The following is a 23,640-nucleotide window of genomic DNA, read 5'->3' as shown; positions in this document are numbered from 1 at the left end:
AGGGAATCAGAAGTGGGTTGTGAAAGGCAGAGGCCACCTTGGAGTGCACCCGAGAAGCTCTTACATTGCTGATGTACTCGAGAGGCGTGAGGCTGAAGGCGGGCAGGTCATCGGTCAGGGTTTCGCCAATGCCCGCTGTGTTCCAGCTCTGGAAGAAGAGAGGAAGCAATTAGTATATGCTACCAGGCAGCCTCAGAAGGTACACTGTGACAGTACATAGAGAGCTCGTGGCCTTCCGGGAGTCATCCATGGTCAGAGCTGACCTGGAGGCCTGATGCCACTCAGCAAGACAGGGACACCTCTTCAACCTTCTGGAAGACCCTCATAAGATGAAACCCTCCGGCTCCCAGCCTACGCAGGCACACTTATCTTCTCAACACAGCCACCTGATGAAGACTGGCCACTTCTGTATATCTTGCTAGCAACGCGAAATGAGTTAGGTGGCCCTGAGTCTGCGCTTATATGATGGGGTCACCATGCAAAAAATAAGGGACTGAATACAGGTGGCTCCACTAACCTTGGCCTTTGGAACTCAAAAGAAGATGGGAACCTCAGAGACTGTATGAGAACTGTTCTTCCTGGGAGGGAGGCCCAGTAAGCCCTGTGCTGCACAGAACACCCCAACCTCACTCACCATGGCCACTTTGCCTCGAGTGAGGATGCACTGCCTCCTCTGTGTAGCTCTGGACTGACCCAGAGCTGATGAAATCTTCGTCTCTCGGGTCTCCCTCTGTAGAGGGAGGGCCTCAGCCCCCATGCAGCTATTTCAAGCGGAAACATCTCTGTCATTGCTGCATGAGTTTCCTGGCAACCCGGCGCTGCCCCGTCAGCACACACGTGCCCACAGCCTTATCTTGGCACATCTTTCAAGGAAGCCCAGCTTCTTGATTCCAGCCTGGAGAACAAGGCCCTTTCTGGCTGACCTCCAGGAGTAACCCTCGAGGTCACAGTGAAGCTGCTCTCAGCAGCCACCTGGTGCCCAATTCTTTAAGCAGCGTTCTGGGAACAAAATGACAAAGCTAGCCCAGGGCTCCTGACCCAGGCTGAGTGTCAACAGGCCTCTGAGTACCACTACCAACTCCATCCAGTCTCTGTTTCTCTTCCTGCCAGTGCCTCAGCCCTTTCTGTTTTCTAGGCTCCTTGTTCTTGTTTGAGAATCTTTTTACTCAGATATCCCACCTGCCCCCAAATTAACTCTCCATACACTGTTTTTATTTATTTATTTATTTACTTGAGATGGGGGTCTCATAAATCCCAGGTTGGACTTAAATTTACCACATAGCCAAGGCTGGCCCTGAACTCCTGATCCTCCCAAGTATTTGGTTTATAAATACATCACTCTGTGGTGTTGGATTAAATCCCAAACTCCACAAATGCTAGGAAAGCACTCTGTCAATATTCCTATATCCTTTGCTCCAAATCCACTTTAAAGAGCCAGCCCGCCGGGCAGTGGTGGCGCACGCTTTTAATCCCAGCACTCAGGAGGCAGAGGCAGGCGGATCTCTGGGAGTTCGAGGCCAGCCTGGTCTACAAGAGCTAGTTCCAGGACAGGAACCAAAAGCTACAGAGAAACCCTGTCTCGAAAATTAAAAAAAAAAATAAATAAAGAGCCAGCCCACCCACCCACACTTACTGTAGTGGTTCAAGTAGGAATGGCCTGTATGCTTAGTCCCCAACTGATAAACTGAGAGGAATTAAAGGGATTAAAGAAGAATGAGATTGTTAAAGAAAGTGTGTCATTGGGGGGTAGATTTTGAGGTTACAAAAGCCCAGGTCAGGATTAGGCAATGTTCTTAGCTAATGCTCCAGAACTACGCCTGCTTGCATGCCCCACGCTCCTTGCCATGACGATGACGGACTAACCCTCCTAAACTACAAGCAAGCCCCCCGTTAAATACTTTCTTTTAGAAGAGTTGCCTTGGTCATGGTGTCACTTCATAGCAATAGAACAGTGACTAAAGCCAGGGGGTGGTGGCACACCTTTAATCCCAGCACTCAGGAGGCAGAGGCGGGCAGATCTCTGTGAGTTCAAGGCCAGCCTGGTCTACAGACTGAGTTCCAGGATAAGCTCCAAAGGTACAGAGAAACCCTGTCTCGAAAAACAAAACAAACAAAAAAGAACAGTGACTAAGACACTTACCTAGTATCTGTAATGTTCAGTCCCATGCTAGTCTTTGCCCTTGTTCTCAGAAGCTACTGAGGTAGCAAGACAGCTGGATGCCCCAGCCCTCCCTACCTCATCCCCTCAGCCTGTTCCCTGCTCTGTCTTGTATATGCACAGAGATAGGCTGGCACTGAGGGTTCAGTGTGAGAGGTTCAGAGGTACGAGAGGCCAGGGAGGGATCAGCCACAGGATGCAGGCGAGCGTGGAGTTACAGAAGTGAGGACGGAAAGAGAACGAACAGCTCTGCACACCAGCCTAGGGACAGGGGCCATATTCAACAAATAACTTTCTGGGGTGAGCTGGGCAGGAAGAGGACAAGAAGGAAAGCAGGGAGAAAAAAGAGAGAGGGAGGAGGAGAAAGGGAAGCCAGTGTCACTGTGCAGGACTCTGGCTTCCAATCCAAATAGTGACATTTATAAGACAACTGAAAGTCTGAACACGGACGAGTGATGTTGAGAAACTATTCCAGGGGCTGGAGAGACAGCTCAGCAGGAAGAGTGCTCTCCGTCCAAGCCTGAGGATCTGAGTTTGATCCCTGGAACTCAATGAAGGCAGAAGAAGAGAAATGACTCCACCAAGTTGTTCTGTGGCCTCAACATACTGAGTTTAGCACATGTATCACACACACATACATACACACATACATACATACACAGTAATAATAATAATAATAATAATAATAATAATAATAATAATAATAATAATATCCTTCCTAGACCCCTTATTTGAGATGAAGCAGGGTGCTCCAGAGCTGGTCATCGTGGAAACAGGATGAGTGTCCCAGCCTCCTCTCTCTACTCTGCATGTGTAAGAATTCCTATAATAAAAAGCCTTTAAAGCTGGACATGGTAGCATACGCCTTGAATACCAGCACTCTGGAGGTAAAAGCACACAAGTCTCTTTAAGTCTAAGGCTAGCCTGGTCTACATAGTGAGTTCTGGGCCAGTCAGAGCTACATAGTGAGACTTTGTCTTAAAAAGTAAATAAATAGGGGCTGGAGAGATGGCTCAGAGGTTAAGAGCATTAACTGTTCTTCCAAAGGTCCTGAGATCAATTCCCAGCAACCACAGGATGGCTCACAACCATCTGTAATGAGATCCGGTCCCCTCTTCTGGCCTGCAGGTGTACATGCAGTCAGAAAACTGTATACATAATAAAGTCTTTTAAAAAAGGTAAATAAATAGTTATATGAAATAAAATAAAGGAGATTCTCAGATTGGCCCTGGGGAGCCATGGGAAGGCTAAGAGACGATAGCAGAGCAGTGCTCTGTGAGGCTGCATGCGGCAACCTCTCTGAGGGAAACTGGGAGTGAGCAGTGTTAAGAAGGAGATGGTGGAAACATGAACGAGCAGTAGTCATGAAGCAGACAGTCCCAGAGTGACACCATGGAGGAGGACAGGGTGAGAAATGACACAGAACAAAGAGCAGCACCGCCACCATCCCACAGGTGCTCAAGTGCTCTGAGGTGGAGAAAGGCTTCTGAGAGGAAGCAAGAAAAGCCTCAGGAGAACGGGGGCAAGGAGGGGGTGTCCAGAAAAGGGCCAGGATGGAGAGGAAGCAAGAAGAGCCTCAGGAGAATGAGGGCGGGCGGGGGGAGGGGCACGCTCAGAAAAGGGTCAAGATGGAATGGCCTGAACTGGGACACTCTCAGAAAGCAGGCAAGTAAGGCTCACTTGAAGAGGGCAACGCGGAAATGGTGTAGATTATTTCTTAATCGTTCAAGATTTATTTAAGCTGCCCTTCAAAAGGGCTTTTCTACTCATCTGTCAGCAGGTAATACAGATAAACGTCAATAACCTATTATGAATTGAACATAGTGTTGGTTAATAGTCTTAAAATACAAAGGGGCAATATGATTTACCAGCCAACACTCAATACAAACATCAGTGACCAGGGTTTTCTTTTCAAATCCTCCAGGCCCAAGTGTTTGCTTTTGTATTGTGTGCTGGATGCTGGCTCCCACACAAGTCTTTCTACCCTGGTCTATCCCAGTGTTCCAGCAGTGTGGGAAAGCCTGAACCAAAAGTGGGGATTCCAGCAACTGGGCTATGAATCACAGTTAGGAACTCGAAAGCAGAGGTGGAGACGAGACAGGTGGGAGCCTTTTTCAGTCTGGAACTAAGACTGACAGCTTAAACTATGACAAAATAAAACAGTAAGAACACAGGCCAGCCAGATGCTCAGGGGAGAAACGCTTGCTGTGAGAGCCTGGAGTCTTCCTGCTGCGCTTCGTTTCCCTTCCATTTTAGCTAAGTCCAAATAAGACTTAATCTGTTCATCTATACTCAAGCCTTTTTATTTGGTTTGGTTTAGTTTTTGAGCTAAAGTCTCACTACATAGCCTATGGCTGTCCGAGGAGCTCACTTAGTAGCCCAGGTTGGCCTTGAATTCAGAGAGATCCACCCGCCTGCCACCGCCTTCTGAGTGCTGGGATCAAAGGAGTATGACAGGCTTTTAAAGATAACATGTATACTATCACTCCACGTGCCATTTGGATCCTTTTCTATGACATTTGCCCAGCCTGAGACACACTTGAGTAAGCAGGTGTTGCATGTGATCAAATGTTTACACTCACATTTTAGATGTGACATTTTAAAGGGATTTGCTGTACTTTTCACTCTGCATTTTCCAGTATTAAGTGTTTCTGAAAAATGGATATGCCTATGACTTTTATTTAAAGACTTTCTCTTAGGAAATGAGAAGCACAGCTAAGGGGAGGTGCATGCCTGAAACCCAGCTTTAGGAAGCTGACAGGAGGCTCGTGAGTGTGTGATTAGCTTTGGCGACCTTGTCTCAAAAAGCAAGTGTGTGTGTGTGTTGGGGGGGGGGTCCCTGGAGAGATGTCTCAGCAGTCAAGAGCACTTGCTGCTCTTGCAGAGGACTCAGGTTCAGTTCCCAACACCCAACTGATGGCACAAACCATCTGCAACTCCAGTTCCATGGGATTCAGTACCATCTCCTGACCTCTGTGAGTACTGCACACTCACGGTGCTTGCATATAAACACACTTATACACATAAAATAAAAGTAAATTTCAAATATATCTATATAAACATAAATATATGTGTTTATTTTATTATATATACATGTATATATGTTTTCTGATATATATCAGATGTATATATTACACATATATATTTATATTATATATACCAAAATACAGACTCACAGAAAGGAAGAAAACTATCATTTACTAAACATCCACTCTGTGGTGATGCTATGCTCAAATCTGCCATACACTATCCATAGGACGGTAACTACTGTGTCCACATAGCTCACAGAAGGCTGAGGAAGCAGGCTCTGAGCACCTGGCCTCCAGCATCTCTGCTGCCGCTCCCTGCCGTGCTGCTCAGTGCTGGAAGCTCAAACTCCACCTAGAGTTGACACCCCCAAATCAGAGTGAAAATCAGAGTCCCGGCGTGGAATCAAAACCAGGCATTTAAAAAAGAGTCATTTTATGGACAGAGATTTTAGACCCACGGAGGGGCTGAGACTTGACCAAGGCTATACAGGGGCTCTTCACGCAATTTCTAGAGGGCAGCAGAAAGCCACAGCCTTGTAACTACGCCATGCAAGTTCTTGCCATTTCCTGAAAGTATCTGTATAACTGGCGCTTTCCCAAACAACTAACTCCCACAAAAGTAGAACCTGGACGACTGGGGGAGGGGGTGCTGGAGAGACAATTGACCAGGGTCCTGTCCTGCCTAGTAACCCAAAAGAAAGCAATGGGATCTGAACTAGGGAGAGACAGGACAAGTAGAGAGATGTGTCTACTTGGAAGCTCCTCCTAAAGCAACTGGGATAAGCAGAGAAGGGAAAGGGGGCATGGGGCAGTGAGACGTCTCTGAAACAGGACACAGGACGTTTGGAGGAAAGAAAGCAGCAGCTCAGAGCTGGGTGCGCGTCCCGCTTAGGGTCAAGGTCAGTCAGGGCAACAGAGCCAGTGAGCAAGCAAAAAAGGCAGAAACAGGATGGAGGCAGATAAGGCATTCTCCTGCCCAAGAGCCAGAACCGCTCCCCTGGCAGGACCGTCCAACATCAGAAGGCAGGAGCTCTTGACCAGCGCGTCACAGCAGCACACAACCTCCCTGATGCCGGAGAGGGCAGAACAGGCCTGCCAGCGGGAAAGGCAGACAAGCAATACTGACATTCTTCACAAAGTTGGCATGACAGCATACACTTGCAGTCACAGCACTTGGAGGCTGAGGCAGACGGATACTGAGTTTCAGGCCAGCCTGAGCTCCATGGTGAGACCCTGTCTCAAATAATGACAACTCATCATCATCATCACCACCACCACCGCCATCACATGAAATGGCCTCTCGATATAGTGTCTCAGCAACTGCAATTAAGATAGGAGCTCGTGCCAAGAAGACTGAAATGACAAAGTAACTGCCGTCCTCAACAGCACCTGTTCGCTCCTGCACCTCACAGCAGGAAGGGAGGAGATCCTGGCACAGGCTGAGCATACGCACGACCTGGGAGCACAGACAATGCAGTCAGGGGGGAACTCACGTCCATCCTGGAAACGAGCAGCAGCTGCTGTTTGATGCGCAGGAAAACCGAGTCAAAAGCCAGCTGGTGGGCCTGCTGGTTCAGCCGGGTCAGGGCTGTGCGGGACGCAGACAGCAGGTTGTGATTACTGGACCCCTTCTCCTGAGAGGAAAAGGCAAAGACAGTTAAGCCCCCAAATGAGGTCGTCAGCTGGTCAGAAGTGCTGAAGAGTAACTGAGTGGGGCATAGTGAACAGTTTCTAAAACAGTGGTCCCCAAACCTGACCATGCCCCCCTTCCTGCAAAAAGCTCCAAAATACCAAACCCATGAGGACTGACTTCCCAGGTGACTCTGATGCACTTGTCCCAACATGAGTTTATGTTTTTACAGTTTAGTAAAACCTAACTTGTAACCATCCCCTGGGGACTAAGGACGAGCAGGAGAGGTCATGGCCTCAAATATAAGGAAGAGTGATGGGCAAAACTCTGATTTCCAGAGAGGTCAGGTCAGTTACCCTTGGCTGAAAGCCGGAGTATGAATAACCTGTGTGAGTCTGGGAATCCATACAGCCTGAGAAAATACAGGGATGGAAAATGTAACCTTAGTTCTTGTGATTATAAATGGACCGATTACAACAGACATAAATCAGATTAGCAATAAAGATAAACAGAGTTGGTTTAACTTAATCTCAGAAGCATGGATGAATGAGCTTACAGAACTGCTTTAAGAAGTGTGTTTGTCAAGCTCAAAAGCAGCCAGTGGTGGGCCAAGGTGGAGAGATGGGGAGACTCTGGGGAAACAACAGCAGGGCCTCAATGCACAATTCACCCAGAGCACTGCACCCATCGGGAGAGTCGCAGACTGCATCTGGTGGCATAAGACTGTATCTCTCAAGGAGGAGTGTTCTGACCGCATGCTCGAGGTCCTCTTACAACCCTGTGGGTCCTGCCTAGAGCTAGGTGACTCACTCCATTTGCTGGGAAGCCGTTTTGTCACTGGATCCAAGGGGCCTAAGCTCAAAGCCAAGGTCAACTTCCTGTAGACAGACTAAGGCTTCGAAGACTATCCAGACCCACCCCCAAAATGCTCCTCTTTCCATGTCTACTCTAACTGCAGACAGTATACATCTGAGCCTCTGGCTGCCGCTCAGGACGGGGGACTGTCGCTACCAGTGGGACCAAGGGCTCCCACTGCCACAGTCTCATAGACAAGTTCATCTCTGACCTGAGCAACAGTAACCTTCCTGGACAATCCTCAAGCCTGGCTTTCATCCATAAAAAGACCCATCCACCCAACTCCTACAGCTTTATCTCAGCAAGTTCCACCCCAGTGGCCGTTACTAGCTCTTTAAAACCTCACACACAGGAGACAGAGAGGTGAAGGTAGGGCCTGCAAACGGAGCCAGAAAACCTGGCACCAGAGGACAGTGAGTGGCAAGGAAAGGTTTCATGTGTGAGAACGCTGCTGCTCTGATCTCATACCTTGAGGGTATAAAGTATTTCCATTAAACTGGCATATTCAGCAGGGTTATCTCTCTGGAGGTAATTATATTCCTGCCATGGGTTCTTGGCAGGGCTCTTCTTGTCTGTCAAGATGCTGTCTTGAAAACCCGCCAGGCTCCGAGGGCTGTAGGAGTCAGACAGATACTTCCCCGCTGTGGACAGGATCCTGAAAGGAAAGTGGTAAGCATTGTACCCTGAGTCAGCTGTACCGAGCTTCCGTCAGAGCACTCCAATGCTCTTCCTAAATGTCGAACATCCTCATGAAGTAGACAGTATTAAGGTCTGCTTTATAAGGAAATGAAGACACCCTTCTTCATTTAAGAATGAGCTTTGGCCTCAGGTGCAGAAAAGAAGCCAGGGTTAACACTAAAAATCAACTTTAATCCGATTTAACACTCAGGCCACTGCAAGGTCCCATCTTGCTGCTCTATGGCAGAGAGCCTGCTCACGGGCAGCACTTAGCTTGCTGCCATCTGGGACACTGTTCACTTCCTCACTCCATGGGCATCATGGAGTGGAAGAGCCAAATGCCTACGGGAGCCACGGGCTAACTGCATACCTTCCCCATACACCGGACTACAATGTTAGTATTCATTGGCACACCACAAAGTTTAGTTATGTGGCTTGGATGCTCCTGGGAGACCTATAGAGAGAAGCTGGCACTTTCCAGAGTCTTCAGGAAAGATGCCTCAGGGAGCGTCTCTGTGATAATCCACCTGCAGTACTTCTGTGGAGTTGAGTCTTTACGAACAAGGACTGGCGCTGGAAACACTCTTCCCCCTCCGCCCATGCTTGCCTTTCGGCCTCCATAGTTGAATGTGCACAGAATTGTGGGAAAAGAAAAGGTACTGTGACAACCCGAAATGCAGCTAACTTCCTGACCCTGCCCCCCCCTTTCAAATATTTCTTATGAAAGCAATTGCTTTGGACATGCCAAGTTTTAGACTACACTTATTTATTAAAAAGCAGGCCCCTGAGCTGGGCAGGGTAGCATATACCTGAAATTCCAGTCAGTACTCAGGAGGTTGAGGCAGGAGAATTACAAGTTTGAAGCAAGCCTATACCCTATCTCAAGAAAGTAAAACAAAAGCAGGCATGGTGACATATGCCTTCAATCCCAGCAACTAGAGGCAGACATTGGTGGGTCTCTGAGTTCTAGGTCAGCCAGGGATATACAGTGAGACCCTGTCTTAAAAACAAAAAGGAAAGAAATGAAATGAAGAATACGGCAGTCCCCCACGCTTGCTGAACACTGCAGACAGGGGCTTCCTCGGAAACCCCTGTACACTCAAGCTGCTCCCTACCTCCTCCCTGAGGCTCAAGCTGTTCTTCCCATTTCTTAATCCCATCAGCAAGTTGGTTGCCTCCCTTCTTCGTGCCACCTCATCCATCCCAGCTAACAGAGCAGTCCTTCCAAAGGGCAAGTCTGATTTTGTCTTTTTTCCAGAAGCAACCTCAAATCTCCAGGATAAAAGGACAACATGCAGAAGCCGATCCCTCGCAGCCTCACACTGTCTCTCCGCACTCACACCTGCCTTACAGACTCACTCTGCAACACTTTTCCCCTGAGTGTGTCCCTCTGGAAGTCTCCAAGCACGGGGCCTTCGCTGCTAGCAACCTCTTGCCTCTGCTGTGCACCTACCAGAGGTTTTCCTCACATCTCCTACAGAATAGTAACAACAGAATAAAGTGGCTTCATTGCCCAACCCTCGCACCCAGCACAGTGCTTGGCACATGACAGGGGTCCAACAGCTGTGTGTGAGGTATCCGCGGCTACACGTGTGGAACCAGACCCTCCTCTCTTCCTTGGAATTACAGTGTTATATATCTCCATCTCAGGTAGCCATGGAAATCCGGCCTCCCTGGTTTAGCTTGCCATGCAAGTCAAAGAAAACAAGGCATGCTAGAAACGTTTTCTGTAGCAAAGACTGTAGTTTAAAGTGTCCATAAGTTTAATTTCAACTTCAGAGAACTAATGGCATCTGCTCTTCACCTCATCTCCACACAGACATCACTAGTTGTTCGTCACTAGTGATGATTTGAGCCCAGAGAAATGAGTACTTAATTTTCCCTCACTGCAGTGGCCTCCACGGCTCAGCTGGGAATACTGAAGAGGTGAACAGTCTTAACTCTCAAGCTCAAAGACTAATGGAGGCCACCTATACCAATGTGCCTGAAGAACACAGCAAGTGCACACCTGGAAGAAAGGTTATAATTTCACCTATTTTCTCAACTCATTCCCCTTCAAGACAAGCTATTTCTCTCTTAGCCCTAGAAGCCTGTACATTTACACTGAATTCCTAAAACCCAACTGTTCATTTGAACTACCCTACAAGGACCTTAAAAATGCAGATACTCTTCCAGCCACAAGAAGTTGGGGGAAAAAAATGCAGATACTCCTAGACTTACAATCAGACTGAATCCAATAATCCTCACAAGCTAAAAACATCCTAAAGTTCTCAACTTCCTAGGCTCCTAGCTTACCAACACTAGAGACAGAGAGCTGTAGGGTGGCAGACATTGCCCTGCATTGTAAGAAAGGATCATGTCCCAAACAGTGCTAGTCTAGAAAAGACCAACATTTGAAACACATTTTTCTCCTGAGTGTACCAGGGTGTAGCCAAAGCATCATATGTCAGGGATGTTTGCTTCTGTGCTCTAAAGGAGAGCGGCAAGCGGCAGGAAGGTACAGAGAAGTCACAGTAATCCCCCCGTTTCTCATCCAAGTCACCCAAGAAAGAAGTGTTACCCAGTTCTGTTTTACACAACCCATAACCCTTTGCAAAGAGACCTTAAAAGTGACAGTCAATGTCACCAGTGTCTGCTCTGCCTTGCCGTGTGCCCGCTCCTGGGGAGTGGCTCTGCTGGAGTCCGGGTTCTAAGGTGAGACAGATGGGAGATCAGATAAGCTTTACAGGGCGGGCGGCTGCCACACACCAATCAGTGCCCCAGATGGGAACACAGATGGTGACTGTCCCCAGGTTCAGTGCTTCCAGGATGACATCACCTCTGTCAGAGGCGGTGTGGTCTCTCACTGAAGCAGAGCCAGCCTTTTAGCTTCTCTCTGGCTGCAGCCTGCAGCATAAGTCCATCCCCATAGCCACCAGTCCTCATTCACTTTCCTAACCAAGGCCGTCCTGACCCTTTGGAAGGCAAAAGAGTAAGGAAAGTTACCATGTCCTAAGAGGAGTGATGTCTAACACATATTCAAAGCAATGCCAGTGTAAGGACAGACAAACAGAAGTGTGGGAACAATACTTACACATTCTGATGACAACAGAGTTAAAATCAATGCCTCTCTCAACTAGGTATGGTGGTGCATGACTTTAATCCCAACCCCAGAACTTGGGAGGTACAGGCAAATGGACCTCTGAGTTCAAGGTCAGTTGGTCTACACAGTGAGTTTCAGGATAGCTTGGGCTATATAGTAAGGACTTTTCTAAACACATACACACATACACTCATTAAATAACAGTTAAACAACAACCACCCCCCACACCAGGCTCTTTAACTCCCACAGAATAAAGGAACAAGGAAGCTGGGAAGCTTGGTAGGGAAATGTCTGGATGGGGCAATAATGGATCACATATAAAGCCCTGGCAATATTCGAGGAGAAACAGGAGGATAATATGTATTTTTCTTAGAGTAGACTCCAAAATTCTCTTTTGATTCTCACCCCTTGAAGCCTAGATTTCTACCCCAGAACTTGGACTGCAGGCTACCTGGTTAATTTCAATACTCTGGGCTTGTCTGGGGGCCTTAGTCACCACTTGTAACATGGTCTCTATGAGGAAATTTATTTCGAGCCCAATAACTGACTATAAGTAGAAGCCTAACCCACATATAATTGGAAAACAGTGTGTACTACTTCCTCCTCTGGACCGGTGCCTCCATATCTAAGCAGATTTATGTGACTACTGCCAACTAGGATGAGCCTTGCCCTTTTAGGTGTTCAATAAATGTTTAATGATGACAGTAATGACACCTTGTCCTCCAGCCCTGTGGTTTTCAGATTCTGTCCCTGTACTGGATCAAATACCACCCACCAAGAACCCCAGGGAATGAAGGGCAAGGAGATCAAGGATGTCCCCCTCCTACCTGTTTGCAAGCTGCTGCTCGAAGTCCCCACACTGGCGCAAGAGCTCTCCACAGGTGGCTATGATCCTAAACAGAACAGAAAGTACTTGAGCCCCAGTGCTACCGGGCACGCCAGCGCTTACAGGACAAACAGTCTCATTCATAAAATCTCCAGCTGTTTGCTCCTTCTGATGGCACTGAGTTTCCAGAAAAGTGTAAACCCATCGCTGCCTCCCTGAAATGTTTCATCAAATATAATGAATGTCAGTGGCGAGGGCAGGGTCCTCCTGATGTACTCCATGCTACTAGCTCTTCTGCTATGAATCACAATTCTACCCAGTGCTGCCTCAGACAGCTTTATGGTTCCAAACTACTGGGTTTTAACTTTAAGAAAATTGGCTGGAAGTACTCAGTACTTAAAATTTGAAAGTGAATGTAAATACTTACTAGACAGCTACTATTTGCATAGAAAACTGCCTCCCTCTCACACATGGAACGCAGATGCTGATCCATCCATTTGCTTCTCAGAGATAAGACTGGGTGACTGTGTTTCATAATCTTTTCATTTTGAGGAAATACCATGCCAGCCCTCAGATTCTGGTTACTGGTCCTTCCATAGCAAACTCATAATGTTGGGACAAACTCAAAGATTGAAAACACCCCCAGCCTAGTTAACCTTTAACTCTCTCCGAAAGTGTCTGTCATCACCAGGGTATCTGGGCATTCCATCTCGAGAAAGGTTTATGAGAAAGTAAAATATTCCACTCGCTCAGGAGCACCAGAGCAGCCTCGTGCAGAATACTTCCTGCTATGCCAAGACCCCCATGGGGAACAGATGCAGTCAGCACCCAAAACATCCCCGTCCATAAACATAAACAGAGCAGAGGCCATAAGGTGGAACCCAAGATGATCTGCAGTAGTCCTGGTTCACCCTGGCCCCCTTCAGTGGCTGTCTGAGCTCTGGCATTCACAGCATGTACCATGATGTTCCCATGTGACACACCCAAGCCAGGGGTCAGGCAAGATGTGTAACCGGATGAAGTGGGTCAGCTGAAGAGCAGCTTCCTCTGGAACACAATCCTTAAAAAGCAGTTTTTCTGAACATGGCGGTCGGCGGCTTCAGCCGCCAGCCCCATTGTCTCTGTGACAATGTAGACCACTCTGTGCCACAGCCTCAAATTTTGTAGGCAACTCCAGAGATCTGGATTGTATTCAATTTGTTTTACTTGTTGGCGATGAATCCAAAATTCTTTTAAATGCTATGATGGTAAGGGTGTCTGTGAGTCAGAGACTTTTCAGCTGAACACACCAGGGCCAAACCTCCCAACCCACTGCTGATCACACTCCCTAATGGCCCAAAAGTCACATGAGCTCTTCAGGGTTAGTTCAATGCCTGCTACTCAACTCCTGAAGGACCCTTTCCAAAGGCTTCTCGTACGAGGAAGTGCTGTGGTTCTTAGACCCAAAACAGGACAGACCAGCTCAGCTGTGCTCTCCAAAATATAGCTGTACACTTTAGCTTTGGGGAAAAAAAAACAAAAACAAAAACAAAACAAAAAGCCATAGGCTACAGGGAAAGAGGTCTCATACCAAATGTAGAAGTTTGTCATTAAAGAAGACAAGGCATTTGTAAAGAATTTTTTTTTAAATACTTCACAGGGGCTAGAGAGATGGTTCAGAGATTAAAAGGCCTTGTTCTTGTAGAGGAGAAAAGTTCAGTTTCCAGTACCCATGTGGTGGTTATCCTAACTCTGGTTCCAGTGGATTTGATGCCCCCTTCTGGCCTCCTCTGGTACTGTATGCACATAGTGCACAGACATAGATGCAGGCAAAACACTCATTATGCATAAATTAAAACTACATAAATTTTTTTAAAAATAAGCAAATATTTTACATACTATAGAGATCTTTTTTGTATTTTGTTGTGGGCAGTTGTTTTGGTTTTTTATTTATTGGCTGTTTAAATTTAGCTATTAGTTTTTTAAAAGCCACTGAGCCAGGATCACATACACCTTTGAGGCAGTGGCACTCGGGAGGCGGTGGCAGGCCAAAGCCTGATCTACATAGTAAGTTCCAGACCTGCCAGGGCTACACAAAGGGACCCTATCTCAAAACAAACAAACAAAGGCAGTGAGAGAGAAAAAAGGAGCACCTCACAAATGCACATATTTTATAGAGTATTTCATGGCCAAGCTTGCTGGCTCCACTTGGCACACACCGCAGCGTCCACGTTACCTGACAGAGTTCTGAAAAGCAGTCCAATCCTCCTGGAAAAGGGAGTTGGGAGGAATATCATCCAGTCTGCACTTTTTCCGAATCGACTGGAGAGCATTGGTGAAATGAGACACATACCTAGGGAGGAGGAAGAAACGACAGCTCTAAGGACAGCTCAAGTCCCACAGCTGTGCACAAACTGTCAGCCCTGCAAATGTCCTTCAAGGCTTCTGTCACAGAGTAACAACACTTAGGAACCTCTGACTACAGAAACATCTCCAGGCCATTTAATAAAAGACCGGGCGGCCTTAAGGGATGCTCTGGGTGAGGAGGGAGGGGATGGCCACCAAATGGAATCCAAGGGCCAATAAGGTAAGATGCGGCTGCTCCATAATGGCCATCCGAGCACCTGCACTGCTCTGGGACAGGTCCTAGAAATGTCGCACAACACAGCCCACTGGAATGCAGTTGCTGATATTCTGGGTACTTTTGCAATCTGGACCAGTCAGGGCAGGAAGACTAAAGCCCAGTGGCAGGAAAGAGGAGCAAAGTTAGACTCAAGGTGGAGACCCTCACGGGCTGCTCTGACGGCACTCAGCACACCTCGGCTTTAGGCAGGTGTCTTGGTACCTTCGGACCTCAGTTCTCTCATCTCTAAAACAGATTTAATAGTGTCTTCTGTGTTATCTTATGAATAAATGAAACAGCGTACAATCGCTGAAAGCACGAATGAAAGGTCTTTGGTAAGGCATTCTTTTAAGGATGTAATATCCTCCATGTGCCCTCGGGAGGGGGAGAAGGATGGGGGGGCGGGTGTCCTTCTAACATCTGTGAATCACAAGAAGCCTAACCTCCCTCGACAGAGCAGAACGTCAGAACATCATCCTGGGCCTGAGAGGGAAGTTGTGTAGTGAAGGGAAAGGCCATTCCCTTTAAGTGGAGGAACTGACCTGGGACACTCCACAACCTGCAGACACCGCACAGCCCCTCTGGTCCCTTTACAGAGACCTTCCAGGCAGAGGCCTCAAGAGCAAACGGGCAGGATAACGGCTTCAGTTGTGAGAATAAAGCAACTGTCAGCGGCCAGCAACGATGACAAATGCGCCAAGGACAGGCTGCTCCTGGACCACTGAGCAGACAGGGGTTTCACTGTCCCTCAGTCCAGCATGCAGAACACAGTGTAGCTTTGATCCCATTACTTATACAATATATTATACTCCGGTTCGGGTGTCCACCACCAGAGAGCTACTCACTGGTAGGGACATCAGTCATAATCTTTTCCTTAATATCCACTGCCCTCAGTTTACGTGAAGCAAAAACTCTGAAACTCAGAGAGGAGCAGTAACCCATACATAATCCTGGATCCTAAGGTGCCAGGACCAGGCTGAGCCCAGGCTGATGGATTTCCAGCACCCCATGCCTGCGACAACTGTGAAGTCACCTTTCTATAGCCACGTTATGGGCTAACTTAGTGTGCAGGGCCAGAGTGCATGTCAGGCCATTCGTTCTGCCCCATTTGCCCCACCCTGCCCCAAGACCTTCTCCCCACTGACAACAAGAGCTCACTCACTTGAACCCTGATAAAATTAGCTTCAACCCAGAGGGGTGGTGGTTTTATTCCCAACACTTGGGAGGCAGAGGTAGGCGGATCTCTGTAAATTCAAGGCTAGCCTGGTCTACAGAGCTAATTCCAAGACAGCTAGGGCTCTTACACAGAGAAACCCTGTCTAAAAAAAAAAAAAAAAAAAAAAAAAGGCAAACAAAAAAATTAGCTTCAACTCCATTTATAAACTCAGTGATATTGGTAATATACAAATTCTAAAGACAGTGACCTCACTGCCCCATATACTTTGGTATATGGTAAATTTTAACACAAACATTAATTATTTTTCAATCATAAAAACAACAAACAAAAGAAACGTCAAGCTGGTAAGTGCTCAGAGGAGTAAGAACTAGAAAAAGAACATGCCTAAAAAGCTCGGGACCTCATTCTCATAGCAGAGGTGACGGATAAGATTTTAAAAGTTATAGGATAGGGTCAGTTCAGGTTCCCTATCCTCAGCTTCCCAAAGGACTAACTGGGGACATCGCCTTGGGCTCCTGGGAGCCACTCAAGGTTCAAGTCTCTTGCCAACACTAAGGTGGCTCTTTTAAGTAAGATATGTGCTTCCCTGCTCCCCTATCCAACCTTCCTTTATCCCAATCTTCCTGTTTCCCCAAGTTCCCCCTATCCTCCCCTTCTTACTTTTCTCTCCCTGTCCCCCCTTATCTCCAACCTACCCCACCCCCAAGATCCCAATTTTGTCCCCGGCAATTTTATCTACTTCCCTTAGGCAAGAGGATAACTATATGTTTTTTCTTGGGTTCACCTTCTTCTTTAGCTTCTTTAGGTTCACCAGGTATAGCAATACTGACGAATATCTTTCATATCACCATAGAACCTTCATCTGGTGATGGATGGAGATAGAGACAGAGACCCACACTGGAGCACTGGACTGAGCTCCCAAGGTCCCAATGAGAAGCAGATGGAGGGAGAACACGAGCAAGGATGTCAGGACCACGGGGGGTGCACCCACCCACTGAGACAGTGGGGCTGATCTATTGGGAGCTCACCAAAGCCAGCTGGACTGTGACTGAAACAGCATGGGATAAAACCGGACTCTCATCATGGCGAACAATGAGGACTGATGAGAAGCCAAGGTCAATGGCAAGGGGTTTTGATCCTACTTCATGTTCTGGCTTGTTGGGAGCCTAGCCAGTTTGGATGTTCACCTTCCTAGACATGGACGGAGGGGGGAGGACCTTGGACTTTCCACAGGGCAGGGAACCATGACTGCTCTTTGGATAGGAGAGGGAGGGGGAGAAGAGTGGGGGGAGGGGGAGGGAAATGGGAGGCTGGGAGGAGGCGGAAACTTTTTTTTTCTCTTATAAAGAAAAAAAAAAGAAAAAAAACCACACACTATAAAAATAAATAAATAAACCTGGAAAAAAAAAGATTTTAAAAGTTGATAAAGTCTTACTTATTTGCAAAGAAGAATCAGAAAACCAAAAGCAAAGCATCCCAACATGCTACCTTTGTGGAAAGGACTGAAAGCCGATAGAAGGGGAGCATATTTTACATTTTGTGTGTTTATATTGGGGGACTATGTCTAAAAGCATTATTTCTACTACCGTAGAGAATAGTTTTTAGATCTCAAAAGAAAAGCTCTCCACTCACAAAACCCTGATGATGGCAGGACAAGAAGAGGTTTTAAAAAATGAGGCAGGGGCCGGGATGAGGTGGCACACATCTTTAATCCCAGCACTTGGGAGGCAGAAGCAAGTGATCTTAGTGAGTTCAAGGCCAGTCTGGTCTACAAAGCGAGTCTAGGACAGTTAAGGCTATTATACAGAGAAACCCTGTCTTGAAAAAAACAAAAATAACAAAGTGAAAGAAAAAATCCAAGCAAACAAAACAACAACAAAAAGAGGCAGGGTGCGAGTCACTTGGAAACTTGGCTCAGTGATTAAGAACACTGAATGATCTTGCAGAAACCTGGGTTCAGTTCCCAGCACCCACATGGCAGTTCACAATAATCTGTAACTCCAGTTCCAAGGGATCAATGCTGCCTTCGGACCTCCATGGTACACAAACAGGCATGCAGGCAAAACATCCATGCATACAAAACAAATCTAAAAGAAAAAATAGTAATTAGGAAACACTACACTCACTACTAATGCTTCTCTCTTTCCAGAAAACACATGGGTTCATCTGGACAAACCTCTAACCCATGAGGTCTCAACAGGGCTGCCTGGGGTGGGGCTGATGGCCACAGCCAAGAACATTGGGCTCACAGGGGCGAGCCTGGTATTTCTGGAATGACAAGAGCTCCCTAACATCCTAAGCAAAGTAGCATTCAGCTCAGTAAAAGAGTCTGGAAATGCAGGTTACCAGAGGGAGGTCCTTGGAGAGTGTAACAATATGTGTGCAGCTCAAGTTCACAGCTGGCAGGCCTATGACTGTGTTTCTCCCCACAGCCCGAGGTAATGTGCATAGCCCCCGGCCAGCACCATGAAAGGTACCCAGCAGGCTGAAGTTTTTCCAGCTAGAGCCAGGCTTGGTTTTCCCATGTCCTGAGACTCAAATTTATGTAGTGTTTTCAGAAGTAGGGTCTTACTATAAGTTCTGAAGGGTGACCAAAAGTCATGGCAATAATTCACATTGTTTGAAGGAGGCTATGGAACTCCACTGACAACTAAAAAAGACACAATCCATACCTAACACTATTGTTTTGTTTTAATTTGCTAGTGTATGGTAACTAGGGCAAGATATGCCCACTAGTGTAATAGCTTCGTAAACATTATGGGAACAATCAAGCACTTTCTAAGTGGATTTAAGACCTGATCCACAAAATGAAACTCATGCACTGCCTTGTACTGTTTGTAAGAGCAAAAACCTGTGGTTGGCTATGCCACAGGTTGTAGAGAAAACTTAGTACTATCACTCAACTAGATGGGCAGAGTAATAAACTGTCCTCTAAACTGTCGTCTCTCAGTACAGAGACTCACAGTCAATCAACGTGCACAGAGCACAAGACTTGAGTGCTCAGCTCTAAAGGAGACAGCTATGTCGCTCCAACCCCAGAGCCAGGAGTCATCAGAGAGAGGTAGAAAGACTGTAAGAGCCAGAGGTGCTGGACGTCTGCAAAGAAACAGCATGTGCTGGACGTGACGGCCCCACTGCCCCCGAACTCACAGAAGCTGTGACTGTGTGTATGACATCTACACAAGGCCACGCCTGCCAAAATCCAAGCACAGGCGGGAAAAGAGTCATGGAGTTCTACCCCTAGCTGAGGAGCTGTTGGCAACTGATGGCTGCTGGGGAAAGAGAGTCGTCAGTTTTCTTCAAAGACGCAGTCCCCAAGAGGCTACCCATGTGCCTAACACACATGCACATACTGGCAGTGCTAAGTAGACCCTGGGTGTAGAAAAGAAAGAGCACATGAGGTTGGGAAGGAAAGTGGTAGGGGAGAGAAGGAAGAAACTGGAGAGAGCAGAAATGGGAGCAGATCTGACCAAAAAAACATTACATAAATACTGGAGGATGTCCACTCCTGAGGACCCTTAGGCCTCAGTTACATGGTCAGAGGACCCAGCCTCCTTTCTTTTCTTCTCTTTCTTTCTTTTTTTCTTTTTTTTTTTTTTTTTAAGATTTTATTTATTGCTGGGCGGTGGTGGCGCATGCCTTTAATCCCAGCACTCGGGAGGCAGAGGCAGGTAGATCTTTGTGAGTTTGAGGCCAACCTGGTCTACAAGAGCAGGTTGTGAGCAGTCAGTGCTCTTAACCACTGAGCCATTTCTCCAGTTCTCTTTTCCTTTCTTTCAGTGACAAGTTTCAGGCTTTACTTTTTTGGGTACTAGGTGGTTCCCCAGTGTCCTCGTGTATACAAACACTCTGCCTCTGATTACCCCAACCCCTTAACAGTCACCTCCATCTCCTCCACATTTTCCCAGGCAAGCAGGGACCTGTTCTGGTTTTCTCTACAAACTTGCCTGTTCTGGGCATTTCAAATGGATGATGTTCTGTAAGTAGCTTATTTCACCTCTAGGCTATTTATAACACATTTTTATTTTACTTTAAAATTTTTATTATTTATGTGTGTGTGTGTGTGTGTGTGTGCACTCATGCACGTGTGTGTGTTTGGTTTGGTTTTTCCGAGACAGGGTCTCTCTACATAGCCTTGGTTGGCCTTGAACTATATAGATCCCACTGGCTTCAAACTCACAGGTATCTGCCTGCCTCTGCCTCTGTGCTGGGATTAAAGGTGTGTGACACCATGCCCGGCTCACTTGACATTTTAAATTATGTATTTAGTCTTAGGCCACTGGATGAACGTGTTGATAACTTCCAGTGCTCCACCTAAGCAAATGATGTTCCTCTGAGCACCCTTCGGAACATCCTCTTGGGCTCAGGGACAGGTGTGTTCGCAGCGGGAACACAGAATACACTCTCAATTGGAACAGACACAACCCTCCAAGATGACCAGCCCTGCCCCCGGCTTCCTCAGCTTACTTGGCAAAGAGGGATTTCAGAGCTGTCAGCAATCCACAGGTCCCCAGGCCATTGGTGAACTTAGCACATCTGTCAACAGCTGCAGATGCCAGGCCAAAGAGTTTGTGCACAGAGTGGCTCAGCTCCTGAACGCAGTCAATCACTTCCCCATGCTCCTGGGAAGTAGACAGAGACAAACAAAAGCCTCATCAGACTTGAGAATGCTGATGTACATACCACTAACACAGAACCCACCAGCATTTACATGGATGGCTGGCAAGCCCACTCACCTGTGGCTAAATCACCTAAGAAACCAAAACACCATCCCTAACTGTAATGGTTCAAAAACCCAAGCTGTGCACACACAAACACACATATGCAAACATGGATGGCCAGTAGTTTTATGTGGCTGGTGACAGCAAAAATATTAACTCCTGGCAGAAAAAATGCAACCAAAATTTAGCTATCTTGTCCTCACATTCTTCATTTCTTTCCTCTTTTACTGTGATTATTAAAATGGTTCTTCACCTTCCATCCCTCTAGCTAGGATGAATTTCCCTGATCAGACACTCGAAGGAGTGCGACCGGGGAGGCACCCCCTGCAGGACCAGAACAGAACTGAAGCGGCCGACTTCAACTACTGTTCAGTCAAGGCTTCTTGAGCAGCTCACCTCACAGTGGGCATCTCAAAGGACCCAAGAACAGATACTGTCTGACAAAGAGATGGCCCTGACCCCTTGAGAGCATACCTGCTCTGAAACCCTTGAGACAAAAGGCAAAAGACCAACTCAAGACAGAATCCCTAAGTTGAAGAAACAGAGAGTTAGGATTTAAGTCTCTCTGTTTTACTTTGTTTGTTTTACCTTTTAACTGGTGGTCTGAAATGACAATAGAAGCACATTGGTAGCTTTATTTAATAATTTTATATTTGGACTGCAAGAGTACTTGAGGCATTTAAAGCCAACCAATTTGCCTTCTTCCTCTTCCTTTCCTCCTCTCTTCCCCTTTATACACACTTGATCCCACCCCACCCCTCTGCCACACAGAGCCAAGCGCCTAGCACACAGAATGCTTGATAAACTGCAGCATTGTCAGACATTACCAGAGGCACAGCACTGATCTGTATAAGAAGATTGTTCTCCTCCATGTCGCCGTACTTTAGCTGGTAGGGTTTATATGGACCATACACAGCATCCACCAGCTCCACAACTTTCACCAGGTTGTGGTCCTCTGTGGGAACAAGAAATTAGAATAATAGGCAAATAATCTGAAACTGGTTGCTGGAAAAACAATAGGAAAAAGGTACTCTCCTGAAACACTCCCTGATCTGTATACTCTGCATTAATCTTTCTCAGTCAGGAAAGCGCCTGTGGTCCCCAAAGCAAAGATCTGGGCTTCATGTGTTGTTTGCTTCAAGTAGTATTGCATACACCATGCCGCTAAAGAGTTGAGAGCCATCACAGTGAAGCCCGGGAGCGGTGATGCACGTCCACAACGTCAGGGAGAGGTGACAGGAGGTACTCCAGGTCATCCTCAGCTACACAGTGAGCTTGAGGTCGGCCTAGGCAACATGAGCCTTCTCTCAAAAAGCCAAACCAGGGGCTAGAAAGATGGTTCAGCAGTTAGGAGCATATTTTGCTCTTAAGGACTTGCGTTTGGTCCCCAGCATCCAAATGAGGCTGCTCACAGTCACCTTTAATGCCAGCTTCAAAGCCACTGGTCATCTATACTCAGGTGCACATAATCATATACATACACATAACTTAAAATAATGAAAATAAATCTTAAAAACAAACAAACAGCACTTATCGGGGGCAGTGAGATGAATCACAGCAGGGAAAGAAACTAAGGCCTAATGACCTGAGTTTGGTTCCTGGGACTCACATGGTAGGGGGAATCAACTTCTACACTTGCTCTCTGACCTCCATACGTGTGCCATGGCATGTCCATGCTCACACGCATACATACTAAATAAACAGTGAGAAATAAAACCACATTTGACAGGGTCAGGAACTGGCTAGGGAGAAGCGGCCCTGTAGGCAATCCTCTCCCCTACCCCACCATCTGCAGTGATCCGGAGAAGGCGCTCTGCACAGGGCTGGGAAAACTGCATCTCCATATGTAAAAATATCAGATAGACACCTATCTATTGCACTGCACAAAAATTAGATCCAAGAGAATCAAATGCTAAAACATCTAGAAGAAAACACATCCAGTGTAGGCAAGGGCTTTCTGAGTAGACCGCATTTACCTAGGGATTCATGAGGGAAACAGTCGGCAAGTAAACTCACAAAACCAAAAGCTCCTTCCTGAACAGCTAAGGAATTATCAGTCAAGTGAAGAAGAAACCCACAGCATGGGAGAGAATTTCTGTCAGCTATGCATCTGACAGAAGATTAATATCCAGAATACATAAAAATTCAAAAAACGAAGAGTCAAGAAAACAAATGACCCAATTAAAAAATGGGCTAGAGATATAAAAGGAGAGTTCTCAATAGAGGAAATAAAAATGACTAACAATTACCTCAAAAATATCTAGCATTCTCAGAAGATAGGGGAGAGTAAATTAAAATACTTGAGATCGCATCTCACCCAGTCAGCATGAGAATGACTGACAAGAGATCCTGGTGAGGTTGGAGGAAAGGAGGACCCTCATTCACTACGGGAAGTCAAACTGATGCAACCACTCTGGGTATCAGTGTGGAGAATCCTCAAAAACTAACACTAAATCTGTGCCATGACTGAGATACACACACGCCTTGGCATCTGCCAGAGGACTCGACACTGCTCTACAGACTTTCGGTCAGCCATGTTCATTGTTCCTCTATTCACAACAGCCAAAAAATGGAAACAACCCAAATGTCCTTCAGCTGATGAATGGATAATAAAAACGTGGTACAGTAAAGCAGTGGTGGTGCACACCTTTAGTCCCAGCACTCGGGAGGCAGAGACAGGCAGATCTCTGATGCTGAGGGCAGCCTGGTCTACAGAAGGAGTTCCGGGACAGCCAGGCAGGGTTACACAGAGAAACCCTGTCTCAAAAAACCCAAAATAAATAAATAAATAAATAAATAAATAAATAAATAAATAAATAAATAAATATTTTTAGGGTGTGGTGCAATACTATGCAGCTGTGAAGAAAAATGAAATCATGAAA

At 46.7% G+C, this 23,640-nt stretch overlaps 1 protein-coding gene across 1 annotated transcript in view; it reads right to left on the bottom strand.

The window, feature by feature from the left end:
- Positions 1–23,640, bottom strand: part of Cog7 (component of oligomeric golgi complex 7) — a 64,265-nt gene that overhangs the window by 8,303 nt on the left and 32,322 nt on the right. The window contains exons 8-14 of the mRNA XM_050143332.1: positions 21,586–21,713; positions 20,505–20,659; positions 14,474–14,590; positions 12,260–12,325; positions 8,141–8,327; positions 6,681–6,821; positions 65–148 (exon numbers count right to left, since the gene is read on the bottom strand). Coding sequence (XP_049999289.1) covers positions 65–148; positions 6,681–6,821; positions 8,141–8,327; positions 12,260–12,325; positions 14,474–14,590; positions 20,505–20,659; positions 21,586–21,713 — 878 coding nt within the window. The remainder of the gene's footprint in view (positions 1–64; positions 149–6,680; positions 6,822–8,140; positions 8,328–12,259; positions 12,326–14,473; positions 14,591–20,504; positions 20,660–21,585; positions 21,714–23,640) is intronic.

The sequence above is a fragment of the Alexandromys fortis genome, unplaced genomic scaffold (genome assembly GCF_014885135.2).
Source record: "Alexandromys fortis isolate MF-2015 unplaced genomic scaffold, M_Fortis_MF-2015_v1.1 scaffold_45, whole genome shotgun sequence".
Taxonomy (NCBI): Eukaryota; Metazoa; Chordata; class Mammalia; order Rodentia; family Cricetidae; genus Alexandromys; species Alexandromys fortis.
Note: the sequence above shows the minus strand (reverse complement) of the source record. Positions and strands in the feature narration are given on the sequence as shown.